General features: G+C 36.3%; 1 protein-coding gene across 19 annotated transcripts in view; it reads right to left on the bottom strand.

Annotated features, from left to right (window-relative positions):
• Positions 1-24,898, bottom strand: part of LOC139149979 (girdin-like) — a 52,567-nt gene that overhangs the window by 8,570 nt on the left and 19,099 nt on the right. For 10 of the 19 annotated variants that reach the window (XM_070722078.1, XM_070722081.1, XM_070722083.1 and 7 more), the window contains exons 4-20: positions 24,574-24,786; positions 21,025-21,165; positions 16,386-16,631; positions 15,630-15,788; positions 14,953-15,099; positions 12,408-12,546; positions 10,632-12,016; positions 9,644-9,771; positions 9,124-9,213; positions 7,723-7,857; positions 7,342-7,417; positions 6,305-6,939; positions 5,156-5,261; positions 4,422-4,567; positions 3,737-3,823; positions 3,333-3,350; positions 2,979-3,021 (exon numbers count right to left, since the gene is read on the bottom strand). In XM_070722078.1, coding sequence (XP_070578179.1) covers positions 2,979-3,021; positions 3,333-3,350; positions 3,737-3,823; positions 4,422-4,567; positions 5,156-5,261; positions 6,305-6,939; positions 7,342-7,417; positions 7,723-7,857; positions 9,124-9,213; positions 9,644-9,771; positions 10,632-12,016; positions 12,408-12,546; positions 14,953-15,099; positions 15,630-15,788; positions 16,386-16,631; positions 21,025-21,165; positions 24,574-24,786 — 3,894 coding nt within the window. Of the gene's footprint in view, positions 1-2,978; positions 3,022-3,332; positions 3,351-3,736; positions 3,824-4,421; positions 4,568-5,155; positions 5,262-6,304; positions 6,940-7,341; positions 7,418-7,722; positions 7,858-9,123; positions 9,214-9,643; positions 9,772-10,631; positions 12,017-12,407; positions 12,547-14,102; positions 14,172-14,952; positions 15,100-15,629; positions 15,789-16,385; positions 16,632-21,024; positions 21,166-24,573; positions 24,787-24,898 lie in introns of those variants that run through there. The other 9 variants (XM_070722080.1, XM_070722082.1, XM_070722087.1 and 6 more) reach the window with 2 other exon arrangements.

Genomic DNA, 24,898 nt, shown 5'->3' with positions numbered 1-24,898 from the left:
ATTTGTGCAGTGACAATTATTTAATAGATTAGTTCAAGGCACAAATATCATCACTTTTCTGGTTAAACTGGATTTTTTTAAGTTCGGGCAGCACGATATAATATTAAGTGTTAGAACTCTTTGTTTTAAAGGTTCCTCTAGTCAATGGCATGCTAGCGACTAACAGATAAAGCTATGCAATCAACTGCAATTCATTGTGATATCAAGATTTTTTGATGGTTGTATTCTGCAGAGATACACTCAACAGAGATAACACAATCATGAACTATAACGATGAAATTTGAATCACCAGCATTTTTAGGTTATAAACTTGGTGTGACCTGTCATTAGTTTATCATATCATATAATATATATAAATATACAAACGGTAATATAAAACATAGTGCCAATGACACTTGGCTCACATTTGGTTCCATGTGGCAGGCCAGAGTGAGTATACTTACTAAATTTCCACCTGGGAACATGCACACCAAGTTTCAAAGCAATCAGATGACGATTTCAGAGAAAATTATTTTTTGATCCAAAGTGGAAAAAAAATTGCCCAAAAAACACAAAGATGAAAATTTCACCACAATTTGAAGACACTTAACTAAGGTTGCCTATAGGTACATGCATAACAAGTTTCAAAGCAATCAGAGTAGTTAATTCAGAGGAAATGATTTTTTGACCAAAAATGCAAAAAATTGCCCCCCAAAATAAACTATGAAAATTTCACCACAATAATTACAAATCTGACACAAGTCAACCCTTGGATCAAGAATATATATTTTCAAAGCAATCCAACGAGAACTTTGGGATTAAATGAGTTTTTGACCAAAAATGGGAAAAATTGCTCCAAAAATACAAATATGAAAATTTCACCACAATTTGGACATATCTAACAGATGTCAACCCTAGGATCATGCATACTAAGTTTCAAAGCAATGGGACGAGCAGTTTCAGAGAAAATGATTTTTTTACCAAAAACTGGAAAAATTGCCCAAAAAATACAACCTAAAAAATTTCACTAGAATTTGAACAAATCTAACTAAAGTCACCATAAAGAACCTGTTTCAACCAAATCTGGCTGGTGGTTACAGAATTTCAGCAATTTGCTGGATTTTCCCTTTTTTTACCTCATTTGCATATTTTTGACACTGACATGTTCATTTTCACAAATTCACATCTCCACACATGGGTTTACCTGTACACCAAATACTAGGATGGTAGGTGCTGCGATGTGGACGGACATACATCCGCACATACTTATATACATATGCCACCGACTCGCCATATAAGCTCTTTGATATATACATATACCAAATGTGAGCTAAAAACAGAACAGAGATGATACATGCCCCTGTAACTATACCCCTTTAGAACACATTTCAATGAGAAAAGAGAGATACAATTCAGTACCACATATACCGTAAAATTCCCAATTGAAGCCGCGGCTTGTATTAGAAACATTTTTGAGGGACCCCTGGGACCACGCACTGAAGTCATGGTGCGGCTTCAATTACGTACATTTCCTGTGTTTCGATATTTTTCTCAATGCTCACCAAGCATTGCAGGGGCAATCGCTATTGTTATGCAAATTAGTACCAATGAATTCTGCGTGAATAAATTACCCGCATAAAAAGTCCCTACCCTAGTGTAACTCCAATATAGAAACGTTAGGAGAGTGTATTTGGTCGTTAAACTTGGTAAAATTCCTTTTAGATAATAAGGAAACTATTAAAAGATGTTAAAACAATGGGAAACTGGAGTTCCCTTGACAGCATCATAAGGAAAATGACACGTTTTTCCAGCACTTTCTTGATTCTCTGACCCTGGTCACCCCCGTCCTCTAAATAGAATAGTCTCACTAAGGTCGGCCATGTTGATCAGCAGCGGGCATGATGTCTTTGTTTCAAGTGGTTTCAAGGGTTTTTGGACGCTGAAATTTCACAAAATGTCACTTCTGTATTCAGAGATTGTACAATCAATTTCTTTGGACGTGTAAGTCGATTTGAAAGCAATAGAAGATCAAATGGTGTTGAAAAAAAATCGTGCATAAATTAGCATAAATTAAGCGTCCACTGCAGATGGGTCCCCTTGATTTACAGCCGTCTTGTGTTGCCGAACCGGTGGCTCGTACTCGAATAGTGCAATAAAGGCAAGTGAATGACCTTTGGTAACTTTACTGGCATGTTTTTGTGAACTACTTTGCGGTCAAATTTTATTTTCTCATGATCAAAAACGGAACGTGTACAAGCTTATACGCACCCACCATGGTCATTCAACATCATATTGCCATAATGAACTGCCATGCCTATACTGTACTGTGGATGCAGGTCAGGTGGGGACTGTTGTTGTACGTCAGGCATCGGTAAGGGTACGTGGGTATTGAATGAAAACTACGTATTTGAAACATGGTATCTCAATCTCTCAACTATTTTAACTTGTACACAAACACCGTTGCTTCAAAATTGTTGCATCAGGTATTGACTATGGCGGTGTTTACACCACTGACAAAAACTTCGGCCGTGTTCAAACACACACACGAACGTACCGATACATGGGGCATTGTTTGTACTTTTGTTACTATCATTGACAAAATGCACAATGGTAGAAGTGTTAAAAAGGAACTTTTTATTGTGTATTTTTTCTGTAAGAAAGACACCTGTCAATCATTAGCACAAGTCAATGACGCATTGCAAGCCAGCTGGTGTGAATTTCAGCATGCATTGTTTCATGATGGGCTCAGAGAAGGGGTGCGGCTTCTATTATGGTACAATTCAAAAACCCCAAATGGGCAAACAATGAGCCAAGACAATGTTTCAAAGTCAGGTGCGGCTTCAATTAGAGGTGCGGCCTCAATTGGGAATTTTACGGTAGTTTCAAATAGTACTGAAATCCCCATTTATTAATGTCACTCCATTTATGCATCAAACCTTCATACGTGTACCTGTCAAAACTTTTAAAAATATTTAAAATCGATACACTTATTTGCTCACCTTCAGTTTCTTCATGAATGGGAGTCTGAAACCTCTAGATTGCCTGAAAGAAATTAATAAATATGATTAATGTTTTATATATGTGAACACAGAGCTAAGAAGTTACAAATTATGTGCTGTTAAATATAGTAGTACAGAAACGAATACCTTTTCATTTAATAACAGAACTGTGACTGCCAATGTGAAACACTTCCACATAGTGAGAAATACAAATTGACGGCAATTTTTATTTGCTAATCAGAACAGACTACCCTCATTGATTTGCACTTGAAAACCCATGAGGTTAGTGTTTAAAATTGACATTCAGCTGGGAAAGGATTTTATGACAGTATGACCCAAAGAGTTTAGACTTACATAAGCTTGCTGTGAGTGCTATCCATGGGTAGCATGAGATAATGGAATGAAAGAAAGGTTAAACAAAGCAAGGTGAAAGTCGCAAAAGATCAAGCACCACGGTACTTGTGCATTGAGTGTGTACATGTCAGCACATTATCCCAAATTAGACATTCTGTATGGCTGTTCTGCATGAATGTATCCAGTTGTGTTTATTTAGTTACGTCCCCTATCGATAAACATGAGCGAATGGTTCAAGCAATCCATTTTGCCCCCAGAAGCCTTGGCATGTACTGAGATGGTGAATGTGGCATATGTAAATGCTGGCTGTCGATTGATGTTTTACTGTTTCTTTTATTTTAAATGCTTAAATTTGTATTCTGTGAGGGATTTAGTGGTAAACAAGGTTTTGTGGACGTGTGTACCTTCTGGGCGGTGAGTAGATTTTATACTGATCCATAATCTTCTCTTCAAGCTTCTCCTTTTGTCTTCTTAGATCATTAATCTTGTCACTAGTCATTAAAGAAATCAGGTTCAACATATATGAAGCATAAGTGCACACCGCAAGACAATATGGCATGTCCACTGATGAACTTAGGCTATATTTGATGCAAGAAAAATCTCAATGTTTAATATTCGTTGGTACAAAGTTGAAGCAAATAACTTCAGGAAGTCCTAAATTGACTCACAGCCCTAAAAAATGTTGCTTGTTAGAAGAAATACTGACAAACATTGTACAGTCTGTTTGAGCAGCAGCTTGACTTTGTTCTGATCTAACGAGGTCTCTGTTGAATACCACTGATGCATGCAGAATCCAAATTCCACATATCTAGGATGAAAATTTTTTCAGGCAACAGTGAGGATGAATTATTGAACACATTAATTCATTGTCATAGATATTTAATCATCTTTTCCTTGATGTTACTGCGACAATAACAATAACCACAGTAATTTACACTTAAACAAAGAAATAAGAAAAATTATCAAAGCATGGACAGCATGAAATATTTTCACTGCAGTAGGATATCCTGTAGTATCCACTTATGTATTCCAGATGCAACTCTCTCCATAGTCAATCACTGGAAAAGTAAATAGTGTGTGTGTGCTTACAAGAATTGCTTTTCCTCTTCAAAGTGCTGTTCTTTACTTTCAATGGTGTACGCATGGAGTTCTGTATTCTTGTCCAGTAGCCTGCTCACCTGGTCCATCAAGTGTTTATTCTCCTCCTCCAAGTTAACATTCAGTTGTTGAAGAGTCTAATTAGGTAGGAATATGACATGGAGGTGGTCATAAAAAAGCCATGAGAAATCATATGGTCAAGGTTGTGATTTGTTTTGTTTTGCAGTACTTTTTTTTTGAGGACGAGCTTGCCGAGATGTAGAATCTGGAGGTCAAGGGTTACACTGTTCAACTTGTACCTCCCAAAGACGAGCCAATTGAAAAAGAATACGCATATGGTAACATGCATGAATGAACTTATTAACCATACCTCAAATGGAATGTTTCAATTTACTGCTTGTTTGCTTAATGTGCAATAAATTTTAAGAATATATAACCCCTGTATGGACATAGTCCATCTATCTTTGTTAAATATTCCTATTTTACAGCCATGTTGTAATGCAATTTCTTTCTATTCAAAAAGCTGTATAAATACCAATGTCAAAGCACAAACACAGGTTATAAATGTTACTGTTTTCCATCGTGCTATTAACTTACATCAGTACTGCATACTCCTGATCTGTGCTCAGATTATCATTTACACTGACAAAAAAGGACGTAAACTGGGGATTGCAGGGTGGCAATAAGCAAAGGGATTTGAAAAGAAACATTTTCTTGACACTCACCTCACACCTGTTTATCATTTTGGCAACTTCGACATCAAGCTGTTGCACCTGCTCCTTGTAATCAGCAACCTCTCCCTGTAGAGACGCCTTCTCAAGGCTTAGTTGTCTAGAAAGTATAGCAAATGCACAGGCAATTAATTGGCAGGTGTTAATTTTTTTGTAGATCTGGTGACAATTTTGTAACATTATAAATGACATTTGACAAGTATAAACTTTCAATTCGTTGGTTTGAGTTCAAGGTTGAATAAGGACAGTATCTCTTTGGTGTAATTATAATCTTCTTGTTACACGGTTATCAGTCAGTTTAGTGACTCTGTACTATCACACTCAATATCATGACCATAAACAGCAACACGACAAAGTTCAAGCAAATTTTCACTGCTACATAGTAACTTTGTATCATGGGTTGCTGTCACAGAGAATTTCACAGAGAACATTAGACCAACTAAGGCAGCAAAGACTGGATGGATTATGTATGCCTTGCTTTACAAATGGCCATTTCATCACCATTGCCCTTCATGACTTATAGGTCTTGGTAATTTTGTTTGCATGAATACACAAGCTTGATTAAATACTCTGAAACAGACAAGCACAAATCGATGGCCCAGTGCAAGAGGGGCATGTCTCCTGTGCTTTAACACCGGGGATACGCCCATCTTGCACTGGGCCATCGATTTAATGCTGTCCTGAAACACCATTGCAACTCATAGTCAAATAGAAATATACATTTTTCTCATGGCAAAATGTGGAACCTTGAATGCTATATTCAATCAAAAATGCTGATATGTGAGATCATGCCAATGGCCAATTTTAATACTTGGTCAGAAAATGTAACGTTTTGATGGATGACTATGAACTTTGACAAATGGCCAAATTAGGAACAATTTAATTGGCTATTCAACAGAGTAACAGTTTGTTAATGTGCAACATTTATCAATTGTCAGTGACCAGGGTACTTGTAATTTGCAGACATAAATCAGCTGGTGTGATTCAATACAAACTTATGGCAAGCAGCTCAACAACTGCACTTCAACATTCCTCTAACAACACTTGATGCAAAAACTATCCCTTGCAGTCTGTTTGAGTCATAGACATAAATCAGAGATTGGAAGAATGGAAATTTTTCACTTTAATTTCATTTTACAGTACCTGTTTTCTGATTTCTGATTTCGGTACTCTTCTTCCATATCTTTGTACTCTCTGTTTAACCTCTCATGCATCTGTTTCAGGCTGTTATATTCCATCTGGACAGATGAATTATTGTCTGGTTTCGACTGTTTCTCTGCTTTCAGGATTTCTTTCTCGAGCTTGATGGCCTTCCGTTCCTTTTCAATGTCATTTTTCTTAGATTTCAGTTGATCTAATTCTGATTTCACTACCTTATGATTGGATTTCAATGATCCATGTTCTGAGATCAGTGATTCATAATCTTTTGTAAGAGCTTCGTGGAGCTCTTGAAGCTGTTCCTGATCACTTATCAGTGTATCATGTCGTCCTTCAAACTCCTCCAATTTTGCCCTCAGCTTTGCAACTTCCTTCTGAAGGTTTGCATTTTCCATTTTCAGAGAAACAATTTCAGACTTCAGTGTAGAAATCTCAGAGTTCAGAGTGGAGTTTTCAACCTGCATGTTAGCATAAAGAGACTGCTGATTTGAATTCTGCGCCTGCAGTGTTGCCACTTGGGATTGCAGGGACGTGTTCTGGGATTGCAGACTGTTGACCTGACCTTGTAGGTTTTCATTTTGAGTCTTCAGACTGTTGGTTTCTGTCTGCAGGGAGGCATTCTGAAAGATTTAAATTTAGAAAGTTGTTGGAGCCAGTAAAGTGACACTTCAAAATGGTGGACGGAAGACTTAAGGTTAAATACACTGTAAATTGCAACCATCTGTCAAACATAAGACTAACACCCAAATCATTACAGTTGGCAATCCAACTGCTTGTCTCAGTTAAAATAGTTGGTTTCATTTTGACTGCTCATGCCAAAATATTTTAATCTTCTAGCAGTATTATGTTGTGTCAGCCAAAAGAATGTCATTAGAACAAACAAAGAATTGGGACTTTCCGGGTTTCTGAATCTCAACCACTTTCTTTACAATCCATCACGACAGAGATAACCAGGTGGGGGAATGCTATCTAATGTTGCTGCTGCTGAAATGGAATGGAAACTGAAGTATAAAGATACTTACGTTTCTTTCCAGCTCTATCAGATGGTCCTTCATCTTCAATATTTCCTTGGCACTGATTCTGTCACTTTCAGAACGCCTGTGATCAGAAGACATACAACATATAAGATGATGGTGAAATTTGTTGACTAACTCTGTGTAGGTCATACCTCTCACGCCAACATGTTCTCAAGACCTGAACCATATTATTAGGCCTCCTGGATGAGTAAGTTTAATCTATTCTGCATGACAAAAAATACCCTTTTCATATAAAAATTCACAAAAGAAATTTTTTAACAAATTCATGTAATGCAATTTCAATATTTCCTACAGGAAAGTGTTTTTTTCTAACTATTTGGTAAACCATGTTTTATAACCCTTTGCATAGACATCGCTGATACTTACTGTATTTTTGGAGGAGTTGTTGTAGTACTGCTGACTTGCTCTTCTTCCTGTCTTTGTTGAAGGGTTACATACTCACGCTTTACTGTCTTCAATTCTGTATTCAATTCCTTGTTTCTGCCAATTGATTCCCGCAATCTGTTCAAATAAATAATCATAATTTATGTACGTCTCCTGCAAGATGAATTTCTTGTGTTGCTTTTCATGTCACACCATTCAAAATCATCATCAAAAATAAAAAATCAAGGTGTATAGAGGATCATATCGACACATAGTGCTGTGAAACACTTATTTACTATAGGGTCAATGTGCTAAAAACCACTATGTGTGTGTATGTCTTTTGAAGATTTGCCTTTTAAGGATTTGAAAGGTAGAGCATGCCTCAGGGAAATATTTTACAATCCTTGTTTGCTTAACCACTTGTTGGGACTCCTGTTGAAGCTTGTGGAGGGATAAAGGTTTTCAAATCTTAGGGTTTTTGAAAATCAAAAATTTCATTTTCTTGTACAGAATTAGCTCAGGGCAAGCAGCCATTTTGAATTTCAATTTCATTTTGAATTTCCATAAACTTAAAAAGTTAAATGTATTCCCATTAAAAAGAAAATGAATTATGTTATTGTCATTGCAAATGTAATTTTTAGGACTCAATGATGTCAAGACAATCAATGGGCATCAGCTGACACATAAAATTAAATGAATTTGTTGGAGGCAGTGCAGGCTTATGTTCAATGATCTTAAATTTGCTATGTAGAAACTATAACCCCCATATAAAGATTATTTAGAATAACATGAATATGGACTAAATTAGTACAAAGTCACACAACACATTTTCTTTAACACAGTTAGACAGTATCGGTGATTTTTCTATAGGTCATACTATACTTCAATATCTACTGTACAAGAATGGCTCGCTCTTCTATCCACGTCAGCACGTTTTTAAGTCAATGTTTTCTGTACCACCATAATAACTACTATCAACTTTGCAATGGCATTACAATGTAATTAAAAAACAGCCATTATAATGAAAAAATTAAAACAAAAAAATTTTCATACGTGAAAAAGAAACAATTGGAGTGAACATTTTTGGTTGAAAATGGCCATAATCTATATCAGAGAGACTGACACTGAGAAAGACAATGGTGACACTACAATGAAAATTTGAACTAATTTCAAGGCATTCAAAATTAATGCATCTTCCCCAAGGTATGATAGCCTGAAATGATGAGACATCTTAGAGACTGTCTTGCAATTCTAAGAACTACAAGCTGAAACAAAGAATTCAAATAGGATAAAACAAATATTCCGTGTGATAATGAGTAGAAATCTAACACCAACGGAAGCGTTTCAGAATCATGGCATTTTAACATTGAGATCAAAAGAGGGAGCTCTACTGTGAACAGCTACCTTGACTCCAAGGCCACTATTTTGTCTTCTTTGACTTCTAAACTCTTCTTCAAGGCATCTTCCATTCGATTTTCCAGGGCCTTGTAGCGACTGAAATAATTAGCATAAAATAAGCTGTCATAGGAATTGAGAAAGCAGGGATCAAGGTTTCATCAGTTTCATGTGATAAGCGAATTTGTCTATTTATAAATTTGGATGTGATAAGGGAATTTGTCTACAATTTGGCTGATCCTTCATCTTGTCCTTGAAGTGTCTGTTAATGTGCTTTGGATTGAAAGCAATCCTTTTTAATGCCAAGTTCAGTAAGCTGTTGAATTCACATAATCCAGGTGCAGACATATTGGATTTAAACTGCAGTACATTTAAAACATTGATTATCCTGGGTTGTTTTACAATAACAACTGACATTTTAAAAGACCATTAAAATGTTGGAGATTACACTTCACGTAAACATTACAAAAAGCGACAAGTGGATGAATATTTTATATTTCCATTTGCCTAAGCAAAAAGTATGACTCACTCTTCATCTTCTGACAGCTCTTGATGCAAAATCTTTTCTTTATTGAGACCAATTTTATTAAGTTCTGTTGACAGTTTTTCCAGCTCATTACTGAGCTGTTGAGTTTTGATCTTTTCATTCACCAATTCCTGGGGAAAAAAATCAAAAATGTTTAAACATATGTCATTCATGATCTCAGTAACCCTATTTTTAATTCTTAAATAGTTATTCATCAGGATTAAAATGTGAAGAAAAAGAATGTGTCATTCAAAACCGGATTATTTTTATTTACATATGTCGGGTACTGGCACTAGGTTTTCCCTGCATCTTGTCAACACAACATTTGGATCTAATCTTTGTTTGTATCATTATCCTTAAGGTTCCGTTTTACACTTCTGGAAGAAAGCTTTCCCTTAACTTTTAAAGATGCTGCATCACATTGTGCCTTCAGGTCACACAGACAAGCTGATATCTCTCTTCCCACAAGGCTGGCCAAGACAAAAGTTCAGACTAAACAAAAAGTACATTACACTATCTTCTTTTTGACATCACTCCTTGACAGCTGACACAAGATTATGAAAGACTCTTATTCTGATAATTCTGTGTGGGTTCTGTCACATTTTAGGGATTATGTGAAGATAAAGGAAGAAACAGCTGTCAACCTCTCTTTACCAGACAAAATAACTGTGCGTCAAAACAAGTTTTACATCTTCATTTTCACAACTGCTATCGACATAATTCTCCCAACAGAGAGTACATATCAGCAGCAATAACTAGCTTCTACTTTGCAAAATTTCATTTGAAAAGGGAGGTTGTCATCTTTTTGCAGAGTACTTTGACCTTCACTGAACTAGGTAACTGGTCTGTTACTCAATCACTCTAATACACTAACAGGTGATAACTGGTCCATGGTAGAAAATTCTCTGCTTTCAGTCAGTCTGAAGATTACAAAATTACATGTAGTCCGTTGAAGAGGTCTGGTTATTATGGAATGTTAACATCTGCTTACCTCTCTTAGCATTGTTAATGTCTTCTTATCAGTTGTTGCGTGTTGCATCAAATCCCGGTTCTCATTTTCCAGTTCTCGGAGCCTCTCATTAGAGTCCTGGTTCTTTTCCAGTAACTTTTGTAATCGTTTAATTTCTCTTTCCAAGTTCGTAATTTTCACCTTGCAATCATCAATTGTTGTGTCTTTCACCTCAATGGACTGCCGAAGACGTTTGTTTTCCTTTTCAAGTTGTTTCAAATCTTTATCCAGATTAGTATATTCCATTTCCAAGTCTTTGTTATCTCTCTGTAACTCCTCAATTTTCTTAGAAGACATTTTAAGGTTTTCAATTTCCTTACAGAGTTTGTCATTTTCATTTTCAAGCTCTTGGATATCCCTGCCTAGGGCGGCAGCTCTCCTGTTAGCTATTTCCAGGCTCTTTTGCAGCCTTTGATTTTCATTTTCCAACTCCATATTATCCACCTCCATCTGTGTATACTTCTCTTGATTAGCTTGGAATGCATGTAGTGATTTTTGTAGCTGTCTGTTCTGCCTATCCAGATCATCTTTCTCTTGCTCAATCTGACTCAGTTTGGCCGTGTGTGACTTCATGGTACCTAATCCCCTCTGTAACTTTTGCACTTCTGCTAAAAGAGTAATATTTTCACTCTGTACTTCTTCCATTTTAGCATGACTTATTTTCATGCTTTCAAGGGTTTTCTCTAACTTTCGTTTCTCCACATCCAAGTCAGAGTTCTCCTGTTCCAATACTTCTAATTTTTCACAAGTTAAAGTCAAAGTAGCAATATTTTTCTGCTGTTTGTCAATCTCTTCCTCGAGATCAGCATTTTTCTTCTCTACTTCTTCAATATGCTCTGCTTTCTCCTTCAATCTCTCATAATTCTTTAACAATTGTCTGTGCTCATGTTCCAGGTTTGAGAGTTTATTTGTGGCCTCTCTCGATGTTTCGTGCAATTTCTTGTTTTCTTTTTGAATTTCCTGTGTCCTTTGATCAGCATTCTTCTGATTTCTCTCTCGTAAGATTTCAATAGTCTGTGAGAGTTGCTCAGTTTCAGCTTCGTACTCTCTCCGCTGTCTTTCCACAGTCTTGGACAGAGAATCCACAGATAGCTGGAGTTGTGCCTTATCTCGCCTGATTTCATTAAACTTTTGTTCCAGTTCAACATAACTCTTGGTATCCTTGGTGGAAGCTGCCTGCAGCTTCTCAATCTTTTTGGAGAGTCTCTGGTTCTCTTTTTCCAACTCCAGTATTTTAGAACTGTTTTCCATCAGGGTGTTATCCCTTAGAGTTTCCAATTCATGCTGCAGTCGCTGATTTTCCTTCTCTAGCCTCAGCAATTGTGTTGAATTAGCATCTGAGTATTCAGCAGATAGGGACTGACCAACTGCGAAAGGAAATAGAAATGAGTGAAGTTTTGGCACTGAACAAAAGCTTTGCATTCTTGACCATACACATTTTGATTCAAGTTGACTCATTGCTAATTCTTGTAAATTATCCGAGTACACAAAGTGGACACACATAATGATTATTTCAAATAAGGTAGAATAGCTCATTCAGATCAAAACCAAAACCAAGTTTCCTGTAATACAATCACAAAGTTACAACGACAGTAATCAGCAGTGATCAAAAATCTGAAACAAAAATTACTTGAATTTTTCAATAGAATTAGCATCCAAAATTTACTGTATCTCTATATGACTTCACATAATTAGAAAAAACAAACAAAAACTTTGTACAAAGAATATGTAAAGTAAAAAAGAGTGACAACATCTTACTTGGGGAAGTCAGTTTCTTCACTATGTCAAGCTCCTTTGCTAAGCTGGCAGAATCGTTCATGCTTTCCTTGCTTTCAATCCTTAGGAATGCGTTTTCATCCGCCAGTTCTCTGATTCGTTCACGGTCACTTTCCCTTTCCTGTAATTACACAAAGGGAGTTCAAACATTGTATTCTACAGTCAGGTGTCATCTTATCCAACATTAATCACACTTCTAAACAAATTAAGAAAACATATGCTGGTAACTTATATTGTAATATATCACTCTCTATCAAAATGCTTAATCGTTTTACTTTCTGTAACTGTTACTTTTTCGTCTGGATAATGTCATGTGATGAAAAAAACATTGATGCTATATACAGAACTGTTTCTAAACTGTAATAATATAATTTTGAAGTGAGAATCATTCACATGATGACATGAAGATAGCAGAACGTGGTTATGTCCAAATGGGCAGATGGTGAAAAGATATATTTCACTAGGGAAAAGACTTCAAAACATATTCTCCTTGTTCATAATATGTTCACAGTGTGACAGTGGTACTGATACACAATGGTAAAGATTTAACCGCTAGAATGACAGCTTACGTGAATATCAAGCTTACATAATTTCTCTGAACCATAACCTTCAAATATTCAAGTGGCTGAACTCCTTTTTAATAGAAATTTCACAGATCAAGTTGGGTCATTTCCACGTACAAATTACAGTGTCCAACAGGAAAAGAGCTGCATGCCTTTCTAGATATTGTTGAACCATGCCAAAGAATAAACCAACGGCTGCACAGCAGATACAAGCCATAAAGGTGGAAAAAACACCCTAATGCTACCAAATTTTGAATCAACCTTATTTTCTGAAGGGACCTTTAAAATGGAAATAAGATTAAAGGTAAACTACATTTTATGCAAAATGTACCTCTAGGAATGTCCGTCTGGTGGTAAATTTATGACCTGAATGTTCAGAAATATACTACTAATATTCAAGTTTAACATATGTTGAGAGAACTGTCTTGTGTAAGATAATTGAAATGATGAGTCACTGGGTAAGATATTTCTACTGATATGTGTAAATCAGACAACCTCTCTGATGTCCATCTGATTACAAAGTCATTCATCTATAAAGATGCATTTCATTATGCGTGATTTAATGAAGTCATATAAGACAAAAAATTAAGGAAACTGAATTAACATTCCCAGAATTCTCCTTTGGCCGTAGGGATGCACTTTGCATATTTAAATACTATCAGCCTTCCATTGTTGATGAGTGTTATTCACCACACCCACTCTATTCCATGAAAATACAGTACAGGTCATAACAGAGGGGACACAATTTAAGGCACACCAAGCCCACACACACGTACTTACATACATACAAACAACTAATCAATTTCACATCTACTATCTACGTCCATGCCAAGACATAATATCAAAGTTACAAATGGATTTAATTTGCTGCACACTCTATGTCACACATTCTCTTCAAATATGCTGTAAACGAGGGCCTAAGTATTCCTTTGAGTGATATGCCAGATGTGTAGGGGCTACATGCAACTATTTTACGAATGATATGAAATGGACTAAACATTGCAAGCATGAAGAAATGAAAGATATCTTGCAGACAAAAGAAATATATTACCATAATATCGTATGGACATAAAACACATGTTGACCACACTATTGGCATACCGACTAGTCTTACCCACTGTAATGCAGAGATGTCTGTTTCTGGGACGCGTCCTTTGCGAGTGTACATGTATATGGACTGACAGAGAAGATGACAAAAAGCCATGGAGGTTTAGACAAAGACAGGTGCATTTATTAAAGACAAGCCACACATCAGATTAGTCAAAGAAGTCTAAATTATCAGTAGGAACAGGGCACCTTCTGACATATTCATACATGCAACTGTGAAGTTTTCTCTTAAAAATTTACTTCGCCAAAAACAAGGACAGCAAATCATTATGGGGCCAGCACTTTTTATGGGCTGATCAAAAAGTCAACAGAGAGCACTGTCATGAAAGGTGTGTGGAGCCCTGTTCTGACTCTCTTTGAAATTTGTGTATCTTGGTAGTAGCCACAGTAAATTCACACCAAAGATTTTAGAAAGACTTTTCTGAACCTTTTGGTTTTGAATATCACATACATGCGATATCCTTTTTCAATGCAGATGTAGTTGCATGTACGAAATGTCAGTTCTCCAAAATGAAGACAATGCATAAATTTGGTTAATTTCATTTGCAATTGGATACAAAATAACATGAAAATTTCTTTTCAAGCCACTTTTATCCAAGTACTTTCACGTTTCACTGTTTACCTTAATTACTGGCATAAAGAAGTGTTTTTTTGCTGGTTTTTTTTTTTGCATTTTTCTTCATGTTGGAAACCCCTTTGAGCTGACAGAGTATTAGAGATTTAATAAAGAATGACATCTCTGGAAGGGGAAACTGTGAGACAGCAATCTACAGATGAATATACAGAAATGATTTTTTTATTTGAAAACTAACGATCCTTCAAGCACTGAAGGCTATATCAACTGATGCTAAACATACCTCTTCCAGTTCTGATATATGCTGTTTGCACTTCAAATTTTCCATTTCCAACTGTACCATTCTCTCAACCTTCCGAAGTGAGGCCTCTAATTGCTCTTCCAATACGTTCTTAGTTTCATGCATCAGCTGGTTATCTTCTCTTAATTCCTAGCCATAGAAGAACACAGCCATTGTACATGTATGATTGTCCACTTATTAAATTATTTTTGATATCAATGTTTTTGTTTCGTACTTTTCACTCACCGTGCAATCCTGAACAAGTCTGGCAAATTGTGTGAATTTCAGGACAAGGAAAGTTAGCATTTTGCATAAGAGCCAGGATTCACACTGCTGCAGGAGTAAGAAAATTGCCAATATTTCTGCAAAACATCTTAAAATTATCAAATAATTCATTTACCAATGGCCAAAAACGTCACAAAAATCACTCATGATTAGTCTAAATGGTCAAGACCAGGAACCAAAATTTCCTTCATTTTGCCCCGTTTTTAGGACAACTATCCATGCAATTTTAGTCATCAGAAACACTGTGAAGTCTATGGGGCTCAGAAGAGGGAATCCATCATACACTTTGCCAAGAGGCTGTGATATGCGCAGTCAGTTGCAACCAAGTGTATAATCCCATTCAACATATTACATACCAAATTACTGAATAATTTTCTATTCAAGAACTGGTTTACCTCAACTCTCTTTTTGATGTACTCCATTTCGTTGAGTTTCTCCCTGTACCTTTGGATTTCACTTTCATATTTGTCAACCTTGCTCGCTTTCTCCTTCAGTACATCCAGTTCATCTCTGTATGCTCTGGCAGCCCGGGCATTCTGGGTTAGATCAAGATTCTATCGACAAGAAAACAAGAGGAAATATTTTGGGTGATGTTGGCAAGAAATCATTTCATCAAATCATTTTCATCAAACAAATAAAATGTGCTAGTCTGAGGTTAGCAACACTAAAATGATGCAATCTTGACTAGGGTATACCATTACAATTCAAGAGATATGATATTCAGATTTGTTTGCTTTTCTACAGAATTAGCTCCATCAGTATAACTTCACTCGAGATACATGGGACATCAGTCTTTATTAAATTACTTGCAAAATTTCCGCCAAGCTAGTAAACTTAGCCAAGTCTGCATTTGTTGGTCAGTCCTTATAGAGTTCGACATGTGGCTACGGCAAACAGAATAAAAGAAACATTGATCCCAATAGATAACCTTCTATCATTTTTCAAGTTGCATGACATTGCCTTACATAAAGCACTGACGTATTTCACAGCAATTATCTTTGTTACACAGCTGAATCATGTGATCAATAGTACAAACAAACTGCAATCAAGAGGTCAGATTTCCTGGAAGGATGCAGAGATTTCTGTAGGTACAACAATAGCATTGGGATGTCTACACTTTTCCCTTGAACTGCCTTCTGAATGTTCCATACCTCTTGCCTAAGTTTCTGAAGGTCTATATTGACTTGTTCCAACTCTTCCTTTAACTCTAGCATATTTTCAGTTTTTTCCTCCAGTTCCTGTCTCATCCTTCTCAGTTTGGCCTTGGTGTCTGCTAGTTCCACATTGATGTGGTGTTGCTTGTCCTTGTCGGGGGTTGCCGGTGGTGAGATGGGTAGTCTGTTCACATCTACCTGTGCATGTAAATACTCCTTCTCTTGGCTTAGTTCACTTATCACCTGTAAATTTCATGTAAGAATCTTTTGTAATAAATTGCATATTACCCAGGGTATAAGATGATATGGATATCAGTAATAATTACTGTATTATGTTACAGATAGAAGAAATGAAATCTATTAAGTAATCATCTCCATTTTTAGTTAGTAACGGTAATACATTCAATCGATTGAGTAATAAAATGCATTATAGGATTTTAATTGAACGAGACTCTTACAAAATATTTGGACATTAAAATTGAGGTTGAAAACAATATCGGTTTACTGTTACGCGATAGTAAATTGGTGCATGAATCAATAGATATTCAGGTCTGCTTCTCGATCAAAGGTTGTTTGGCCACTACTAACTCTTCCTATTAAAATTAAATCATGTACATCTGTCCTCATTTCACTCTTTTCTCACATTCAATTCTAATTGAGATTGTTGAATTGTTCATTAGTTAATCTGTGCTTTCATCACGAAAGAAACATTACATATTTAATTTAAGTTTCAAAGGATGATCATCGCAAGGAATTATGGGGGAAATGCACTAAAGCTTTAGTTGCATTATTTTTCATGTTATAAGGACAAAAGCTACAAATTTATTCAGTTGAGTAAAATTTCATCATAATTTACAGGGAATAAAGTATTTCTTTTATTTACAATAAAAAGCTGTACAGTTAGATTTATGTACATCTCCTTCTAGCTTGTATTTTCAGCATTTTAATGGAGAGGTAATGGCAATTTCCTCATTTTTTATTACATCCTTTTGACAGCTTTGTGACCCACATGCCATCAAATTTAAACGTATATAAATTGGTGGGCAAATTCAATTGACATTTATCAAGAGGATATCAACGCTACAGAGTACATGTATGTTAAGACCATTTGATATGCACATGATGACTTTCTGACCATAATTTGGAAAAGGCAGCCAGGGTAATCTGCCTTGATATATGTGTATGAGACAACTGGGATCAATTTATCAGCAAGGTACATAGTATGTCGAGGAACCGGCCTCCTGGCTCCAGGTAGTTAAGCATGACGGCTGAGGGGTGTGTCTTACTATACAACATTCAGGGCATACCTTGAAATGCCTGCAATTTTCTAATTCTGCATCACAGAATCAGATAATATCAATACAACTGTGGTATGTGATAAACACAGAACACTGAGGCCTACATGCATTTTATGTTTACACATATTAACATTTCTTCCAAGAACTATTGCTCTGAGACATTTCAAGCAGAAAAACAAATATATTAAACATGCAATACTATGAATAGCTTGTGACTAACAGCTAAATGACAAATGTCTATTGGCAATGCTGTGCTATAATTAACACAGAAAAATCCAATTCAGCCATTTTTTAAACAGTGGTGTAATTCTATACTTCCTGAAAATCTCAAACATTTGGTATCAGATGACAAATACAATTCCTACAGTTTAATATGTCTTTCCAAATGCATTTCAGAACACTAATAAATGGCAAACAACTTCACATTGGATGAAATTATACGGGTTTGAAATTGTGACTCACCTCACTATACAAATTTTATTTATTCTGTAGTAAATGAAATGAAAAGTGACCTATGCAGGACTTGAACCCACATCCCCCTATACATTTCGGATGCTCTACTAACTGAGCTAATGGATCAGTCGGAATTACTGTTGTCAGTCCTGTCAATTAGATGGGGCTCTTCATTTCATGTGCATGTATAGTGAGTTTTGGCTAAAAGGTTGTTGGTAGAGCATCCAAAATGTATTCGGGGGATGTGGGTTCGAGTCCCGCATGGGTCACTTTTCATTTCATTTACTACACAATTATACAACAGACCTGGATGGCACTGCACAAGGCTGCTCTCAATAAACATTTACTAGATTATTAGGTTTCAGCTGTGACAGAAATATGACCTACACCTGCTTCTGGTGTTTCATGAATACGACCAACGCAACAGATATTTATCTGACTGTTTACTGATTTGGCAGTGCGTGTTGAGCTGACTTTCAGGCAAAACAATTACATAAAACGTTGATAAATGAGAAAACTGTCCATATCAAAATTTTTTGCCATTTCAAGTGGAATAAATGATGACACAAAACTAGCAAGCATTTTGATGGTGACCAGTTGAGTCCAGAAGACACCCCACTTTGCAACCAATCACAGCCAGAGTTCAACAATCCAGTAAAATAAGAATAGATTTGAATTTTATGATCTTTTTGACAAAGTTGTGTAAGGGCGTAGTTAAATTGGACAGCTGAGGGTCAGTATTAATGAGATGGGGATTGTTGTGTTCCGGCAATGTGGTTGCACTATTGTTCTAGCTGTTATATACTTTCTCAATGACACATGTTCTCAGAGACCAAACGAAATGCCTTTGCCTGGTGTCAACTTTAACCCTTTTCCTGCCAGACAGTAATAACTGTATCACTTCCCCATCAGCCAAGTCAGTAAAAAGCGGTATTGAGCCAAAACATGACGTATTTTCACCCACTTGGCTTGGTATGTTATAGCATCTTTTGTCCAAAAAAAATCAACTTCACAGTATTATGTTTTCAACAGCCTTCAAATGTACAGTATTATGTTACAATACACCATATGGAATATGTTGTGTTTCATTAATTTTAATATTCTTGACATGGTGGTGAAATATGGACTTGGCAGGAAAAGGGTTAATGCACAAACAAAACACCTTATGAAGTTTGACATACTTTTGTCTGATTGGCATTTTTTATTTTACAGTGCAGAGCTTTTGTGCAAAGGTAGGAAATACAATTAATGGCCCTCTGGCTTGCACACACATATCTTAAATAATACATTATACATGCTTCCCTGGGAGCTGGAGCTGTCAGCTATCTTTGATTTTGATCATGGGATCACAGCTATAACTTTTGATAGCTGCTATAGGTATCTTTGATTGAAAGTTGTGGTGTTTGTGTGATACAATAGCCATTGTTCAGCCATAGTTTTGTTTTGTTGAAGTACAGAGACTTTTGAACTCTGACTTGTCGCTCTAATTCTGAAAGCTCACACATGACTGGTGCAAACTTATTTTATAATTTGAAGTCTAGGCTATCAGCAAAAAAGCACAGTTAATCAAAACTGCACAATTACAGAATTTTGGTCAACTCCAATGGTTGAATCATTTAGAAGACCTTATGCCTACAAATTTACTGAACTCCACAAGTAATTGGGCTGAGACAGTCTGTCTGTATGTGACAAGATGTGTACCACTTGTTCCAAAAAGATAAATTCATGTCTGGACACTGACATGCTTTGCAATACAATGTCAGCACATACTGTTTCTTTTTCTTTTATCAAGAAGCACATATTAGATAATCAAAAGATACAGAAAACAACTCATGCAAGAGAGACAGCTATTGTGTATTTCTTTATCGTTATATGATTGTTTATGATGGAGGCAGGCAAATCTGTAGTGACTGTCAATCACTTGTGATTCACTTTCAACATACCGGTAATGCCTTTGAAATCACATAACATTTTCATGTGAATTGAAAGTGTGATCTACTGCTTTCTGTTGAAGACTGATTTCATATTCAAATGCACTTTTACAATGATTTAGGAGGAACTGGACGATTAGGAACAAAGTCACATGTTAGTGAAGCTTTTCACAGGAGAACACATTAAAGAAGTTGTAATTTAGCCAGATTTGTTTATCAAACCTGTGACCTAGACAAAGACTAGCTTTAATATTAAGTTTGTCTTATAAACAAATTGCTGATGTTCCAGCTCCACTGTATGATTTCTGCACCTGTTATGATGCTGTAATACTGGTGACATGGCAGCGCCCTAATTACACATTACACCTGACAGCAGTTTAATAATGTCATATCTACTGCAGTATTGATAAATAAATGAATCTACAGCAAACGGTCTGTCTAATCTTTCCCATCCAAAACTTGATGACTCCATTTACCATTACTTGGGGTCCCCTATGACATTTTAACGTGTCACTGATTACAGGTATGACAGTCTATTTGGTGAGAAGCAGGAGCATGATATCCTGAATTTTGCAGTAAAAAACTTTAAGTATTTATTTGTTTATATTTGGTTTTATTTGTTTTGTTTTTTAAGTTTTGGGTTTTTTTGGAGGTTGAATGCTCTAATAAATTCAGATTCTTCATTGTCGACTTTGATGACGTAATATCTTATACAAATATAATCTGCTTTTCAATAAATCAATAACTATAAAACACTATTAAACCTGATCTAATACACAAAGAAATAAATATTTTGGAGCTCTGTGATACTGAAAAAAATGACAAATATTTCAGTTTTCCCCTTCTACAAGAAGCATTACTTTCAAGTAATATTATTTCTAATGGGTTTGTTTTTTTGGGTATGGGCCATTTGAGACTAGCCAATGTTGACACTGGTTATATGGAATTTATTACCTCAGCATAGTCATCCCTTTCCTTGACAACCCTTTTAAGGTGTTCAAACATATTCCTTGAGAGTGCATCTAACTGTTCCACTGGAATCTCTGTCAATTCGCTCCACTGCATACAAAACACATTGCCTGTATTGTCCGTTATCTGAAAGACAAAAATCATAAATTAAACCATAAACACAGATTAAGAGAGACATAAGGGTTGATCTGCGACAGCAGTTCAACAAAATTAGAATTTAGGTTGGGTACTTATTAATGACATATTCACCCACTTCTGCCCTTGTGTTGTCAATTTTATACCACTCTACCCATGAAAATGTCTAATACTAGGAAGGGCAAAAGGCTGCTAAAGCTTTGCTGTTCAAGACAAGCTACGTAAATATTTTTAAAAAATCTAAATAGGTAACTTGTATAGAAATCTACAGAGGACTACAGACATTACAGCAAATCTGACAATAAATTATCAGAATAAATGATGAAATTTTCAAAACTGTGTGGCACCTTTTGCTGTTTGAATTACTGATCTAGTTAATCTTTAACAAGAACAATATTTCATGCCATATGTTAACAACAATTTTACACTAAAATCAACAGAAATATTCCCTAATTTCTCCAGATTTTGTATAAATTTGAACGAATATTAATTGGTTCACTCCAAATCATTGAAAGCAATCTGAAAAACAGTACTCTCACAAGATTTTCTTGAGAGAAAACATTTCTATTGTTGCAAACCTTAATTAATTAGAAAAGGGTTTCTGTACGCACAAAGTACAACAGTAGACACAATTCGACATTTCGGTGATTTATAAAATAATATTTTACAAAGTAACTTTATCACAATTTTAATAAATCGGTACTGGCATTCTCTAATGACCCAAACCACCACATGAAATGCTACTAAATTTTTCCTATTTAAATATGCTGCAAAAATCTGAGAGGAGGAGGAAAGCAATGGCTTCTAGGCAACAGCAGACCGTCATGGATTTGATGATTACCAATAACGAGAAAAGAGGAGCTAAAATGGTTCACAAACGAGTGACTGAATTTAATTTCAGGAGTGCACAAGCCCATTAGATGCACACTGCTTTTAGCATTCTTTTTTTCCTTTAAATTCTTATCGCGTAGTTGCATTTGAAAGTGCTATAAAAGCAGCATGGATAAAAAGCTCAATGTGGCAAATATCAGAGTGATGCAGCTGCAACCACAAGATACTTCATTACTGAAAATTTATACCATGCATTATTCATGTGTGGGTTATTCATAATACATAAAAAGCAATTTTCAATGGGCATCATTTTCACACAAGCTTGATTGACAGTTTAATACCCTCTTGAAATCAATGGGAAATCACACACAAGAAAATTGCCACAACTAGGCCCAGTCTCCAAGGAACAAATTGCAAAGGCGTGTTGTTAATCAACTCAGTCATTGGTATGCAAAGCCATGCATCCTGCCAAACCCTAGACAGGTGAGAAAGGGTCACAGGAAGAGATGAAATGGAAGCAATGTCTCCAAAGACATGAAAGAACGTAAGGCCCCTTTTAGTCTCCAATATCTATATCTTACTGCTTGATAATCAGCAGGTCTCAAGGGTCTCAAAACAGAATAATTGCAGAGGGGACTGATGTACTGCTTGTGAATACAAACTGACACATACTGATAAGTCCTGCACATGTTGTCATGTGTTATCATAACGGCTCCCTTCGTTTGAAAAATTAATTTTTGAGATGCCATTTTGCATGACCTGAGAGAACCTCAATAAGCAGACCCCCAGAAAAATCTGGAATAAATTTGGCTTGATTTCAAATGTCAGGGGATGTGATATCTTGGAATATCAAGACCTTTACTCTCTACTTGTTTTAGCATCTAAATTACTCTACCTCAAGAAAATCAAATTGTACAGCAAAACAATTGGCAAAATCCAATATGCAAACTGTACAATTCTGTTTGTTCATTGCTCCGTGCATTTATAAGTTTACTCCCCCACATTACCAGTCTTAGTTCAATATTTACAGTTCATCCATCTTTGATTGAGCTGTTGCAAAAGAATGCTAATGACAGGACTATCTGTGACAGATACGTTGCAAAACAAAGCCACTATCTGAACTATCCTTGACTACAGTACTGTGATACAGGTCAAGTTGCAACAGTCGAAACAGTTCAAATAATACCAACACTACCTGGCAACTTGGTATATGTTCAAATACTGGCTTTGTTCAGCAGAATACAGACACAAACAGAAAGACTCCTTTGGGTGTACATATAAAAACTGTCCTCCATATAACCTCCTCTGGACATGTCAGTTATTTTCATGCCTTTTTGAATCTTAATCGGCATGGAAGATCCATGATGTAGGTAACAGGTGATATAAATCTAACATATCATTTACACCATTGATCCTTATCAAAAATATTCCTCTCTATAGACGATCAGCTAACTTCCATGAAAACAAATGGAGCTCTCCTGAAGGAAACTGAATGTTCAATTGTTTGAATGCTATGGTAGGAGACATGTAGATTTTAGTGGTGGCCATGACAGTTGGCTTTAACCCATTTGTCACATTCAGTAAACCCATACACAAGATGTGTAGAGAATGGGCTTGTGACAAATATATATGGAAGCTATGAGTTAACATTGAGTCTTCTCTGAAAAGCAAGTCATCGGATACTTGCATGTTCAACACTTGAAGTAACAAATGGCAAGGCACTGCATACAATGTACAGGTGCAGCCAACGAACAATGCACTTTTAAAGGGGTCCTTACTATGATAAGATATATTGTGTATGACAAGTAATGTGAAGTGACTAATTTTAAGTCAAGAGGGTAATTAATTAGCTGTTCATAATTTGCCCTCCCACTAAAATTTTTCGACCTACCCTCCCGCACTCAAACTTCATTTTTACCCACTCCCCACTTATTTTTGCCTGTTTCCCCTCCCCACTGTGAAGTTTTGAAGCTCCCCTGCCCTGTGGCGAAAAAAACTTGCCGATTTCCCCTGCCCTTGAAAAAATTCCCCTCAAAATTTTGTCATTCCATTTCCCCTGCAGACATAAAAAGTTATAAGTACTTGCCCTGTGTCCCCATCCCCGGAAACACCATGGCTCAACTTCCCCCGTCCCCGTTTTAAAAGTAGCTTCCCCTCTCCTCGTTTTTCGCCAAGCCCTGTCCCCAGGACAATCAACCGATATCTGCCCTGCCCTACAAAAACAACTAAAATTTGCTCCCCTGTCACTTAAAAACATGTCCCCTGCCCGAGCAAAAATAAAATTTCCCCTGCCCTCAAAACTTGCTCCTGGAACAGCTTTTTCGATGAATACCTCCGTTGGCTGCACCTGAATGTATAACACTTCACATTCACATTTATTAGGGGAAGTCCATGACTTTTGTGAGACTGGATATTTGTCTGTAAACCCCAAAGATCCTAAAATTGCCTGTGGATTCTTTCATGTATTTGTCAGGAAGTGACTTGAGCCTCTGTCAAGTTACAAGTTACATTTACAAGTCTGTAAATTACGACCTTTGGACACACAAAAAGTGGGTGGGTTGTTCGTACCTCTTGTATGTGACCAACAATAGCATGCTGTACATCAATGTCCAGTTGTTTTATCTTTTCAATAAAGATTTCTTTCCTCTCACATTGAACGGCACAGCCCAGCATTAAAAGCAACAGCTTATGGAGCTCCCTCAGGCTTACTTCACTATCTGGATCTCTCGATATGGACAGTATATTCGGTAAAGTCATCACTATCAGCTGTTGCAAGATATCCTGTAAAGAAGACATTTAAAAGGTATGAATTTTAGGAGACAGGCACAAGATTAGTCAACTCCTTGAAGATGAGGCTACACACATCAAAAATGAGGAAAATACTTCTAATAAC

The sequence above is a fragment of the Ptychodera flava genome, chromosome 14 (assembly GCF_041260155.1).
Source record: "Ptychodera flava strain L36383 chromosome 14, AS_Pfla_20210202, whole genome shotgun sequence".
Taxonomy (NCBI): Eukaryota; Metazoa; Hemichordata; class Enteropneusta; family Ptychoderidae; genus Ptychodera; species Ptychodera flava.
This window is presented reverse-complemented; position numbering and strand designations above follow the sequence as displayed.